General features: G+C 63.0%; 1 protein-coding gene across 18 annotated transcripts in view; it reads left to right on the plus strand.

Moving 5' to 3' along the window:
* The window catches only part of KIF1A (kinesin family member 1A), an 80,591-nt gene that overhangs the window by 46,081 nt on the left and 22,091 nt on the right, over window positions 1-12,419 (plus strand). For 6 of the 18 annotated variants that reach the window (XM_033111561.1, XM_033111565.1, XM_033111566.1 and 3 more), the window contains 9 exons: window positions 244-422; window positions 1,799-1,936; window positions 2,630-2,869; window positions 7,701-7,819; window positions 8,863-8,948; window positions 9,975-10,113; window positions 10,237-10,411; window positions 10,527-10,617; window positions 11,963-12,081. In XM_033111561.1, coding sequence (XP_032967452.1) covers window positions 244-422; window positions 1,799-1,936; window positions 2,630-2,869; window positions 7,701-7,819; window positions 8,863-8,948; window positions 9,975-10,113; window positions 10,237-10,411; window positions 10,527-10,617; window positions 11,963-12,081 — 1,286 coding nt within the window. The remainder of the gene's footprint in view (window positions 1-243; window positions 423-1,798; window positions 1,937-2,629; window positions 2,870-7,700; window positions 7,820-8,862; window positions 8,949-9,974; window positions 10,114-10,236; window positions 10,412-10,526; window positions 10,618-11,962; window positions 12,082-12,419) is intronic. The other 12 variants (XM_033111578.1, XM_033111574.1, XM_033111575.1 and 9 more) reach the window with 4 other exon arrangements.

The raw sequence follows: 12,419 nt of genomic DNA on the forward strand, positions 1-12,419 counted from the left end.
CTGCTGACGGTGGAACGTGGCACTGGGGAGGGTGGAGCCGCCCACCTGACCTGGGCAGTGGAAAGGGGAGCTGGGCCGGGCTGAGGTGGACACACGCCCTCCCTGCTCAGTGCGTAGGCTGGTGGCTGGTTGGAAGGTTCCAGTGTGCGGCCAGCGTCTCGGGAGGTGGGAAGGCAGTCCTGTAGGGGACCTGGCTCCCACCCACCAAGGGGCTGACGGGAGGGCATCTTCTGCCTGTCACAGGTCCAGTTCCAGTTTGTCCTCCTCACGGACACACTCTACTCCCCACTGCCACCAGACCTACTGCCCCCAGAGGCTGCCAAAGACCGAGAGATGCGCCCCTTCCCCCGTACCATCGTGGCTGTGGAGGTCCAGGACCAGAAGAACGGGGCCACCCACTACTGGACGCTGGAGAAACTCAGGTGGGGTGACGTTCAGTTTCTGTGCAGGAGGGCAGGTGACAGGTGCTGCAGGAAGGAGGGCAAGACGGGCAGGGAGGGGGCCACCTGGGGTGGCTCGGAAGACTGGGGAGTTGTTGCTGTCCTGTGAGAGGTGTCTTTTCTACAGGTCCATCTCCATGGTCCCCACACACTCACTCTGACGTGTGCTCGTCCTTTAATTTATAAAGGTGACTGGATGAGACATGACAGGTCAATGCCATTGAAGAAAAGTTTAATGTCACTTATAGTCCCCAGAGAGTGGAAGGCCCACACGCCGCGTTGGGGGAGCACAGGGCGGCAGGAGGCAGAAAGCAGCAAGGGGGCGCCTTGGCCATGACCTCTACTGAGGTTTTCCCAGGCCCGGTGGGTGGGTGGATGGCCAGGACAGGCAAGTTAGAATCGTTGGTGTGCTTTGGGGCACAGGGCTGCCCCTGGTGGCCTGGTACCTGGCCCTGGGGTGACTGAGGGCAGGGGGCACTGGCTGGGTGTGTGAGCCAGCTAACGGGGCGACTGGGGGTTGGTGTGTGTGTACGACTCCCCCACAAATGTTTACCGTCTCTAGGAGTTGGCTGCCCCTGGGAGGGCCCTCTGTCCCCAGCCAGCGAGACCCCCAAGAAGTCAAAACATCATAGCACAAAGAGAATGAAAATATGATTAGAGTCGCACACGTGCACACTCACACTCACAATTAGTGTCACCCCCTCATGGACTCACACACTGCCCTGTGGCTCACTCACCCACACTCACGCTCACACACACACAGTGGTAGGCGTGCACTCGTGAGGAGTCACACTCACTGCCCCCCCAGCCGGCGCTGCCGTCTGACACTTGGAAGGACGCATGTCTCTCTCCTTGTCATTCATGTTACTCTGAGCCCTACAGGGAAATGACTGCATTTCCTTTTTTCCTCCACTTGTTGGTTTTCCTCGGGTAATAAGTTTTAAAGTATCATTTTCTATATCCTCTCACCAATTTGCCCCTCAATCCTTGAGTGTCTTGGGCTCTGTGACACAGTTCCCACCCTGAGCTCCCCACACCAGCTCCAGTTGGGGTTCTCTCCCCCTTCTCTGCCCGCCTCTCCGGTTCCGTCCCTGTCGCTGGTTCCAGGCCCATCCTGCCTGCTTCAATCACACTGCTGTCACCTGGCCGGAGTTGGGAGGCGTTTAGTGGTGAACTCATACCTTTACCTGGCAGTCCCTTGCTCTCGGTTGACCGATTTCAGGACCACAGAGGGTCTGTCAGCAAACCAGCTTAGGCCTCAGACAGCGCAGAGCAGGATGAGGTGGCGGGAGCCCCTGTCCCTGGAGGTGCGCCTCACAGCGCCCCCCAGCCCACTCTGCTCCCCGCGCCCCCTACAGGCAGCGCCTGGACCTGATGCGGGAGATGTACGACCGGGCGGCCGAGGTGCCCTCCAGCGTCATCGAGGACTGTGACAATGTGGTGACCGGTGGAGACCCCTTCTACGACCGCTTCCCCTGGTTCCGGCTGGTGGGCAGGTGGGCACCTCCCTCCCTCCCTGGGCTGTGAGAGAGAGAATGAGCAGTAGAGGCAGGAGCAGGCCTCCTCCCAAGGCGGGACTCCCGGCTGGGCCCTGTCCCCGAGCCTACTCCTCTGCCCTCTCCCTTCCTGGTCTGAGGTCCCCCAGCCCCTCCTCTTCACACACCAGTGGGCCCTTATTTAAGGAACCGCAGAGGGATCTCGTCGTTGCCACCCCAGCCACTGTGGGGTGTGGCCACCAGGTCACACATGTCCATATGTGTGAATGTGTGAGGCTTAGTCAGACTTTCTGGATCACCTGGTGACACAGGACCATGTCACTTCAGAGCCTCAGCGTCCCGTGCCTCCTTTCCCGGTCTCCTGGTCGGGGACTGTGCCCAGCCCCTGCACCCCACAGGACGTGACGTGTTCTGAGGCCTCAACGTGGCCAAGCTCACGAGGTCCTCACACAGCCTTAGCCACATGGGAGGTACACTGCCGGTGCCTCCAGAACCTTCCAGAACCTTCCACTGACCGTACATGCAGTTTCCTTCTAAGCCCGGGATGGGATGCACTTTCAGTTCTCTTGTCTTTGAAGGCAGTGTTCTTGGTGGTTGTGTGTTTGGACTTGGTTGTAAACAGAGGCCCCCACCCCGCCCGTCCCTGTGAGAAGCTGGTGTTAACTTCTGTCTGTCTTGTCGCACTAACCTCAGTTCAGTCATCTCTGGCTGCAACAGCTACCCTCTTCTCAACACATGCATGAGCGAGCGCATGGCTGCTCTCACCCCCTCCCCCACCTTCTCGAGCCCCGACTCTGACAGCACGGAGCCTGCGGAGGAGCAGAGCGTGGGGGAGGAGGAGGACCTGGAGGACGACGTGTTTCCAGAGCACGCGCTGTGCGACGGCCGGGACCCGTTTTACGACCGGCCCCCCCTGTTCAGTGTAGTAGGAAGGTTGGTGAGGTCGAGGACAGCATGCTGGGAAGGAAGGAGCCAGCTCTTTGGCACAGGAGCACTGCTGCGGGCAAATTTGACCGTCAGGGGGTGGCCCCAGAGCCCGGGCAGCTGGGGGGCTGGCCTTCCAAGGGGGTTTTGGGGAGCGTGAGGGCTCTTGGCTGTCCTGGAGACAGGGGACCGTTGGGGTCCTAGTTATGGAAGAGGCAGGTACATGGCCATGGCCACCAGCTCCATGCAGGTGGCACCGTGCTGCAGAGGCCCTGGGACCTGGGAAGTGGCCGCTGGGACCCAGGGAGAGTCCTTCTGCAGGGCCCCTCGGGGGACATTTGGAAAGGAAGGAGGAGCAGGCCATCCCCAAGTTCCTGGGGTCCTGGAGTTCAGACCCTCCACCAGCTCAGGCGCCTCCCCCCCTTTTCCTGAAGAGATGGAGACCTCTGCGCCTCTCCCCTTCCTATGGGAAAAGGAGCAGGCTTGGAGGAGGTCGTCCCACAGGGCAGGGGAGGAAGGGCTAGAGCGGGCAGTGGAAGGGCCCCCCTTGGAAGCGTGGGGCCCGGTGGACCCCACTTTGCTCTGAGCCTGTCTCTGTCGGAAGGTGAGGACTCTTCATCCTTTGGACCTCCCTGGCCAGCAGGGCAAAGGACAGACACATGTGGCCCTGTGTCCTCACAGGAAGTGCTCATCACTGTTTCTGGGATGAATAAGAGAAGCCAAGGTCAGGAAAGGGGGCAGAGGCCTGGGGAAGCCCAGACCCTGCCAGCGGATTGGGCAAATATAGCTGCCATTCACGTTTGTTATTATTATGGAAGGGAAGCATGACTGGTGAAGGAAAGATCTAGAAAGCTCCTGTGATAGAAGGAAATGAAGCTCATGAAACAGCTGAAGTTATATCGCTGACAACGTAAAAGGGGTGAGAGAGTTTTAATAGCAACCTTTCCAGAGTTGGCTTCCTTGGGCTCGGCCGATGGAAGCTTTTGGAAGTCTTGGCTTTGGAGCACCAGGACTGAAAGCTGCAGGCTGAGGCGGCCCCAGATAGTGGGGTGCACAGTGGGAGTCCTTGGGTAAAAGCCCCTCTCGGAAGCGTTCCTCTTGGAAGGAAGCAGGCTTCTGTGGGCAGATGTCCTGCATTTATTCTGATTTTTGTGTTCCATTAGTGTGACAGGCTGGCCTGCGGGATAAAAACGTGTGGCTCTCTCCCTCCCAGACATCCTGGGCCGAGCTCCCCTGGGAAAAGCTGGGTCCGAGGGCTGTGTAGTAACCTCAGGCCAGCTCCACACAGGCCTCTCAGAAAGCCTGGCTGCTAGGGCCTGGCCCGCTGGCCTGCTGGGCCCAGGAGGCTCTCCAGTGACAGGTAGGCGTGGGGTCAGGGTGCAGGGGAGCCAGGACCCTGGGAGAAATGGGGTGTGGGTTTTTGCAGTCTCAGCTGGAAAGAGCTGGGTCCTTCCGACACTTTTTCCCTCTGTGAATCTGAGCTGTTACAAAACAGCCAAAGCAAAGCCAGGTCACCAGTGAGAGGCCGGCCCCGCGTGTGAGCGGGTGGTCTGCGAAGGGCTTCCACTGGGACCGTCTGATCTTTTTGGTTTGGCAGGAACTGCTTCTCCCGCAGCAGCTGTGCAGGCCCGGGCCTTAAGAAAGACCCGTCTTTGGTTTTCTTTCATCCTTCGGTAGCTGCTGGCTCCCTCGCCAAAGCTTAAGCGACATCGGGGTGCCCACTGTTGTCTCCCCTGGGAAAGGCTTTCCTAGCCAGCATGCGTCTTTGTACCTCACCATCTCCAGTCAGCACTGCCTCCTCCCCGCCTGTGCCGCTTCCTCTCTTTCCAGGGGCGCCTCAGCCTGCCTCACGGTGCGCTCACGGTGCACTCACCTCTGTGCACAGGCCCCCTAGCATGAGCCTTTCCCGTCCCACCCCAGGGCTCCTCCCCTCGGTCCAGGAGGCCTCTCCCTCTGCTGGTCTGGGGTGTTGCGTGACTTGGGGTGGTGGGGCGGGCAGAGGAAGGGCTTTCCCCCAATTACCCCACCCCTGCCTGGATGTGGGGGGCAGGGGAGCTACAGAGAGGAGGTCGGGGCTGACTGCCTGGGATGGAAGGTCCCGGGGAAGGGCCTGGCTGTGGGAGATGAGGTGACTGCCCAAGGAAACTGTCCAGGACTCTGGGTGCTGCTGCTGGGGGCGGTGGCTCCTGGGCCCCAAAAGTCCCTGAGGCTAAATGTGCCGGTCACCATCGGCGAGCAGACTGGGATTCGGAGATGGGAGCCAGCCAGGCTTCCTTTGCCTTCTCTGCATCTGGCACCAGAGTGCCAGACAGATCTGTGGGTTCCGCCTGTGTTTTGCGTACCCCTAAGAAAGAAGGATGTGGCCAGCTGGCCTGAGATGTGCCATTGGTCAGTAGAACCCCAGTCTCAGTGCTGAGGTGTGAGAAGAACCCAGGAGCCGTGGGCGCACCTACCGCCCAGGTATGGGAAGAACAGTTGTCCCACTGCTGGCCCCAGTGAGCTCAGGGGTGTAGGCCCGTACGTGAGCTGCCAAGGGGATGATCTGAGCCTTGGGGACACAAGGGCCCACTGTGAGTGGCACTCCGGTGGTGCCTGAGCCCTGGGCCCCGCCTGCTGGAAGCCAGCCCCTGTGGAATGGCCCCTGAGCCTCCCAGCACAGTGGACCTATCCTGCCTCCCGTCCTGGCTGGGAGATGTGACAGTCCTTAACCTCCGCGGGGAGGCTGCACTGATACAGCACCCTCGTGCCTGGCACCGTGCCCTCACCTAGCCCACAACGGGAGGTGCCCCTGTGCCCCTGTCCCCCCGATGGCCCTCTGTGGGTTGGGACGGGCAGGCTGTGGCCTCCACCTCTATGCCTGGGAGCGTCCTCAGGGTCTTCCTCCAAACACCAGGATTGCAGCAGTGGGCACTGCCCCAGGGCCCTGCTCTGTGGGGTGGGGAGGGCTGGAGGGCTGGGTGCTGACTCGGAGACCCTGCAGCTCCTTGGGGCTGTCCTACCTGGTCCTGGTCCCCTTAGCTCTCTCCAGCATGGGATGGCTGGACAGGGCCCGGCCGAGGAGGGCAAAGCAGGGTCTGCCCCTCTTCCCGTAGCCTGAGTCCTGGGCTCGCTCCATGTCCCCCTCCGGACCTCATGGCTTTGTTCATTTCATGGCAGCCCCCTCACTCACTCCCAATTTCAAGCAAAGGCCCTTGGCCAGGAACCCAGGTACCCAAGAGTGAAGGCCACCACTGTCCCCATCACAAGGCGGGTGCTGGCGCAGGCCCCCGCCTGCCCCGTCTGGTTCCTGCATGCTGTTTCACTGCAGCAAGGCTCTCACTTTGGGCCTCAGTTTCCTCTTGTGACCAGGGCCAGAGCTGGCGTTTGCTGGCAGCTTCCACACCGCGCCGCAGTGCTGGACAGGGGTGTCCCAGGATGGACTGGGGGCCCATGTGGCTGGACCGGGTTGGGCAGCAGAGCTGGGAATGAGGCAAGGTACTTGTACACCACCAAGGGTGGGGTCTGATTGGCACCCCAAGTCCCCTCAGGGTGCTGTGGGGGCCATGGGGGAAGCAAGAGTGTAGCTGGTGGTAATGGACCCTCCGAAAGAACTTCAGAGGTGAGACTGAAGGATTTGAAAGATAAGATCCAGGATGGTACTCTGGTTTCTGATCAGGGCTGGGGTGCAAGATCAGGAGTCCACCTGGGAGGGGGTGCCAGCCACAGCCCTCTCTGCCCACAGTCACAGTAGGGTCCAGAGCACTGTGTCCCGAATCTCACACTATGTGGTGAGGCCAGAGGCTCAGCTTGGGTGGTGTCTGACCTTGGAGCAAGCTGAGCTAGGGGCAGGTGACAGGGTGACATGCCTGTCCTCCCAGCTCCTACCCACTCTGTCCTGCTGCACCCTTGGCCATACACCTGGGCTGGAGAGGAGGGCAGGTTGGGGGGTGGGTCCTGCTGGAGCGTGTCCACCAGGGGCTTCTACCCCGATGGCTCATGTGGCCGGGCCCCCCAGGAAGGTGCCCCAATCATAGGAAGGTGCCCCCAGGAGTGTACCCCCAGGAGGGTGCCCTGATCAGTGGGGCAGTTTTGCTCCACATCAGCCCACCCACCCGCCTGGGCAGCACAGGATATTCCAGGTCCTGTCTGTCCTTGCTGCTCGTGTGACCCCCACATGTTGGTGAGCTCAGGAAATGGGTGACATGACTTCTGTCCGGCTTGTCCTGGCACCAATTGGGCACTGTTGGGGTGAGGGAGGGTTCTGGGTGCTCTGTGGGTAGCTGATGGGGGTACGCCAGGCAGCGCCGTGGCGTCTGGGGGGTGTCTGTTCAGCCATCCCTCCCTGGGCACTGGGCCAGGGGACCCCGTCTTGGCTGACGGCTCAGAAGGAGTTGTGACCATTACTCCACATCCGGGCCTGCGAGCGTCAGGCCCCTGGGAAGTGGGCGGGAGGCGGGAGCGGCCAGGGCCTCAGCGCCAGTGTCGTAGCTCCATAGGCCAGGTCCTGGGGTCCTCCTCCTTGAAGTAGGCTGAAACCCCCTCCTCAGCTGCTCTGTTGTCAGCCAGCGGGTGTGGCCCTCGCTCCGCCCGGTGCCCAGCCCCACCTGCCACCGCTTCTGCTCGCAGCGCACACCCTCCACCTCCTGTGCCCTCTGCGTGCTGCGGCCCGTGGACCCTCCGTCCCTGGCCCCGAGCCCCACCCGGCGCAGCCCCTGCCTGCTGCCCGCTGCCCGCTGCCTGCTGCCGGCTGCCCTGCACTGCGCCCTGCTCTGCGGAGTTGTGTCACGAGCCCGGCCGTGCTGTCGCCCACTGCTGCCCGCACACGCGGGGCTGGCCCTGACCACGGCCTCTCTTCCCTCAGGGCCTTCGTGTACCTGAGCAACCTGCTGTACCCCGTGCCCCTGGTACACCGAGTGGCCATCGTCAGCGAGAAGGGCGAGGTGAAGGGCTTTCTCCGTGTGGCCGTCCAGGCCATCTCAGGTACGTGGGGGGCCACTGGGCCTGGCTCTGTCTGTCACAGAGGGAGGGCCTGAGTGGGGTGGCCTCCACAGGCACACACAGCAGTCAGCGTGCAGCCAGCCCCTCCTGGGCCCCTGGCCTGTGCTGTTTCTCTGCCCCTCCCCTGGTGGGCAGCCACCTGCTGACCCCCAGGTGGGGACTCTGGGAGAAGGCCCGCTGCTCAGGTCTTGGCTCTGACCTCCTGGACTCTCCCAGGTTAACTGGGGCCCACTGGGGCTGTGCAGGTTGAGCCCAGGGCTGTGTGAGCCCACCCTGGCTTAGGGGACCTCCCTCCCATCAGGCAGCCCCAGGTGGACACAGAGACCCAGGCCTGGGTCATAGCCGTCCTCCCCTAGCTCACCCCTCGCCACTGCCTCTAGGCCCCAGGACAGGCTGCAGACTGCTGCCCACAGCGGCCCTCCAAGCCCCCCACTGACTCCAGCGCACCCCTCCTTCAGGCTCCCTGGCCTTTCTCTCCGGAGGGTACGCACCCACTCTGCCGTGTGCCTGGAGATGCCAGCCCCTCGCTGCAGAGGCAGACGCCCTGTCACTGCCCCTGCTCCCTGGCCAGGGTCCCGGGACCAGACAGCCTCTGAATGCCCCGGGCCTGGTTTGCTTCCCTGTTTGATCCAACTTGAACTTCCTACCGATAGGAGTGAAAGATCATTCCAGAACACAGATGTGAGCGTGCCTGGGTGACCGCAACTAGTGCTCGTGGTGTAATCGCCATTCCTCCATGCTCTGCCCCCGCCCCTCCAGCACAATCCCCTTCACGGGCCTCACTGTCTTCCCCACAGCCTTGGGGGCCCATAATTTCCAAACGCCCTTTACAGCAGCTCCCAGTGGTGTCACTGTGGTGCCGACACGCCGGGGACCCAGTTGTGGTTGGCAGCGTTGGAGATCCCCCCGTGTGGGTGACAGCACGGCCTGGTTGCCATGCTCTCCCCTGCCACGGCTCGGCCTGGCTCTGCCACACCACTTGGGGACAAGCAGGGCCCTGACCATCTGCTTGGTTCCTATTTCAGCTGATGAAGAGGCCCCTGATTATGGCTCTGGCGTCCGCCAGTCGGGAACCGCCAAGATCTCTTTTGACGACCAGCATTTCGAAAAGGTACCGTGCCAGGGTGGGCCCGGCCAGCCAACGCCAGCTGACACACCTCCAGCCCAGCCTGAGGTGCCAGCTCTGCTGTGGGGCCCTTGTGCCTGGGGTCTGTCCTCTTCCCTGCCCCGAGCCTCAGGGCCACCCGGTCCCTCACTGTCTGACTTACCCACTGGGCTGGCCTGTCCCCTACACGCCTCCCCTGCTTTCCCCCCCTGGCCCTCGGCCACAGGCAGAGCACAGAGTGGACGGGTGCCATGAGCTTCTGGAGCCTTAGGTGGTTCCACACCGAGATGCCTCCCCCACATGGCTCCCCTTCTGTCTCCTCTCAAGGCCCCCACAGGACACTGCGTTTCCACCACCGCCCTCGCCCCCGCCCCTGACATCTCAGAGAGGCCTGTCCTCAGCCCTGGTAGTGGGTGCTGGGGTGGCCCTGCTTCGGCACCAAAAGACCAGGTGCTGCCCTCGCCCTCACGTGAGGGGACTGTGCCCTCCACCCGGGGCCCTCTCTGCTCTCAGCCAGGAAGTGGAGCAGTAGCAGCGTCCAGCTCAGGGTCCCCAACAGGCCAGGCCCAGGTGCTTAGCTCACAGCAGGTGGCCCCCGCCCCCTCAGGCTCTCAACCTGCCCCCATCGGCCACCCTCCACCTGCCGTGAATCTCAGTGCCCAGGGCAGTCTGGCTGCCCCCACAGTCCCTCTCAGAGGGACTCACCAATGCTGGGGGTGCACAGCAGGGGCAGAGGACATCAGGTGGAGAGGTCAGAGCAGAGGGGCACCTGGCACGGGGGCCTGGTGAGGACCCTGAGCACCAAGCAGAGCGGTTACCTGCATCCTGCCCGTGGGGAAGAGAAGCTGAGGGAGGGGTCCTGGGTGGGGCAGACCTTTCCCAGCATGGGGCCAACATATGCTATGACAGCCTGGGAAACTGAGGCCGAGGAGGTGGGGCTGCCCGCCCAGGGCAGGTCTGGAGCACAGGTGGTGGCACAGCCCTCGTCTGCGCCCTGGATGGGCTCTCTGACTCTGGTCCCCACACGCACAGTTCCAGTCGGAGTCGTGCCCCGTGGGGGGACTGTCCCGCTCGGGGACCTCCCAGGAAGAGCTGCGCATCGTGGAAGGTCAGGGCCAGGGCGCCGACGCAGGGCCCTCTGCCGACGAGGTCAACAACAACACCTGCTCAGGTGGGCCACGGCACCGCCAGGGCACGGGGCTCTGGGACCCTGCCCCCCCGGGTGCCCAGGGAGGCTGTGTGGGCTCCAGTGCCCTGGGCGGTCCTGCCACGTGGCTGTGCCCTTGGCTCCCAGCAGCAGCACCTCCGGAAGGCCTCCTCCTGGACAGCCCCGAGAAGGCCGCCCTGGACGGGCCCCTGGACAGCGCCCTGACCCACCTGCACCTGGGCAGCGCCTTCACCTTCCGCGTGACCGTCCTGCAGGCATCCAGCATCTCTGCCGAGTACGCCGACATCTTCTGCCAGTTCAAGTGAGTCCGAGCAGCGGGCAGGCGGGTGGGAGGGCCGCGGGCGGCCTCCCCCGGGCAGGGGTGCGGCAGGCTGCCTGGGCCATGCCCCCGCTCAGCGTCTCCTCCTGCTTTGCAGCTTCATCCATCGCCATGACGAGGCCTTCTCCACGGAGCCCCTAAAGAACACAGGGAGGGGCCCCCCACTGGGCTTCTACCACGTCCAGAACGTATGTCCTCAGAGCCTCTCCCCAAAGTGGCTTCATTCCTTCCCCCTATGCTGGGTACTAGCTGTGTGTGGGGCGCTGCCCAGGCCTGAGGACACAGGGTTTCTGGCACCAGGCGGGTGGGCTCCTGCAGGGCCCTGAGTGCTCCCCGCAGGGAGCCTTGAGCAGGTGTGGACAAAATGTGTCTGGGGCAGCCGGGTCTGTGCTGAGACGGGGGCAGCCTGGGCTGTGTGGGGCCAAGGCAGAGGCAGGGCCGCAAGATGCAACCATGATCTGGAGAGTTCAAGACAGCTCCAGGCAGGGGACTGTCCATGCCAGGCTGTCAGGAGCAGGGGGCTTTCAGGGTGCAATGGCTGTGTGGGACTGGGGAGCGGGACTAACCAGGCAGTGGGGTTGGGGACCAAGCACCACGTGGTCACAGTGAAAGCCGCCAGCTGACGAGGATGCAAGGGCCAGGCAGGGAATTTGACCCTGAGCAGCCCGGCTGTGGCTCTGCGGCCTGGGCAGTCTGAGGCCCTGCAGACTGGCGCATCCTGGCCCTCGGGTGACACGGAGCGAGCAGCGGCTTCTAAGACAGACAACAAGGCAGGTCTGAAGTATGTGCACTGGGTGGCTTTGTTTCCTGGGCTGCCCGAACAAAGCCCCACATGGGGCAGCTCAAATAGCAGGAAGTTTTGGCCCCTCAGGTCCGGCTGGAGGCTGGAAGCCCGAGATCAAGGTGTGGGCAGGGTCCTTCTGAGGCCGTGGGGAGATTGGTCCCAGGCCCCTCCCCTAGGCGTGTGGACGGCCGTCTTCTCCCTGTGTCCTCACAGGGTCCACCCTCTGTCCATGTCTGTGTCCCGATTTCTCCTTTTCATAAGGACACGCGCCGTGCTAGATTAGGGCCACCCAATGCCCTCATTCTAACTTGCTCGCCTCTGTAAAGACCGTGTCTCTAAGTACAGCTACTGGGGTTAGGACTCCCACTTATGAACTGGGGCCGGGAGGCCGGGGGGCACACAGTCAACCCATCATCACTCCTGCCGAGTGGGCGCGGGCCCTAGGTCAGACCAGTCTGCAGACGCACCCTGGCCTGTTACCTTCTTGAGCTCTGGGTTCTGAAAGGGCAGCTGAGCCCTGGGTCCCCAACCCCGTCTGTCCTGGGGAGAGAGGCCAAAGGCCACCCACCCCATGGTCTGTTCATTGCCTGTGTGACGGGTGAGAGGCAGGGCCGGAAGGATCTCGGCAAGGAGCGTGCCCGTCGTGGGCAGAGGTCGGCCCATGGGCCTGGAGTGCTCGGCCCTCCATGGAGGCCTGGCACCCACTGGAGTCTCCCCCGCTCTTGACCACCTGCCCGCTCGCCTGCCAGATCGCTGTGGAGGTGACCAGGTCCTTCATTGAGTACATCAAGAGCCAGCCCATCGTGTTCGAGGTTTTCGGCCATTACCAGCAGCACCCGTTCCCACCTCTCTGCAAGGACGTGCTCAGGTCAGCGGCCCCTCCCGGACCTGGTCCTCCAGCCGACTGCTGCCCTCTGGGCCGTGGCCCTCCTAGCCTGCGAAGCCGACCCTCGGCCTAGAAGGCCTGGTCTGGGGCTGCAGAGCTGTGCCCACCATCCCGCAGCTATGGGAGGCCGGCTACTGAGGTCCACAGGGCCCAGAGCGAGGCAGACCACCCTTCAGGATGGAGGAGGGGGTTCAGAACCAGAGCCATCGCTGCCAGAACCTAAACCTAAGCTGGGCGTGGGCAGTCCTAGGGCTGAAGGAAGCTGGGCTGGGGATGGCCAGGGCTGGCCTGTGGGGAGGATGGCCTCTGCTACCACTGAG

The sequence above is a fragment of the Rhinolophus ferrumequinum genome, chromosome 8, assembly GCF_004115265.2.
Source record: "Rhinolophus ferrumequinum isolate MPI-CBG mRhiFer1 chromosome 8, mRhiFer1_v1.p, whole genome shotgun sequence".
Taxonomy (NCBI): Eukaryota; Metazoa; Chordata; class Mammalia; order Chiroptera; family Rhinolophidae; genus Rhinolophus; species Rhinolophus ferrumequinum.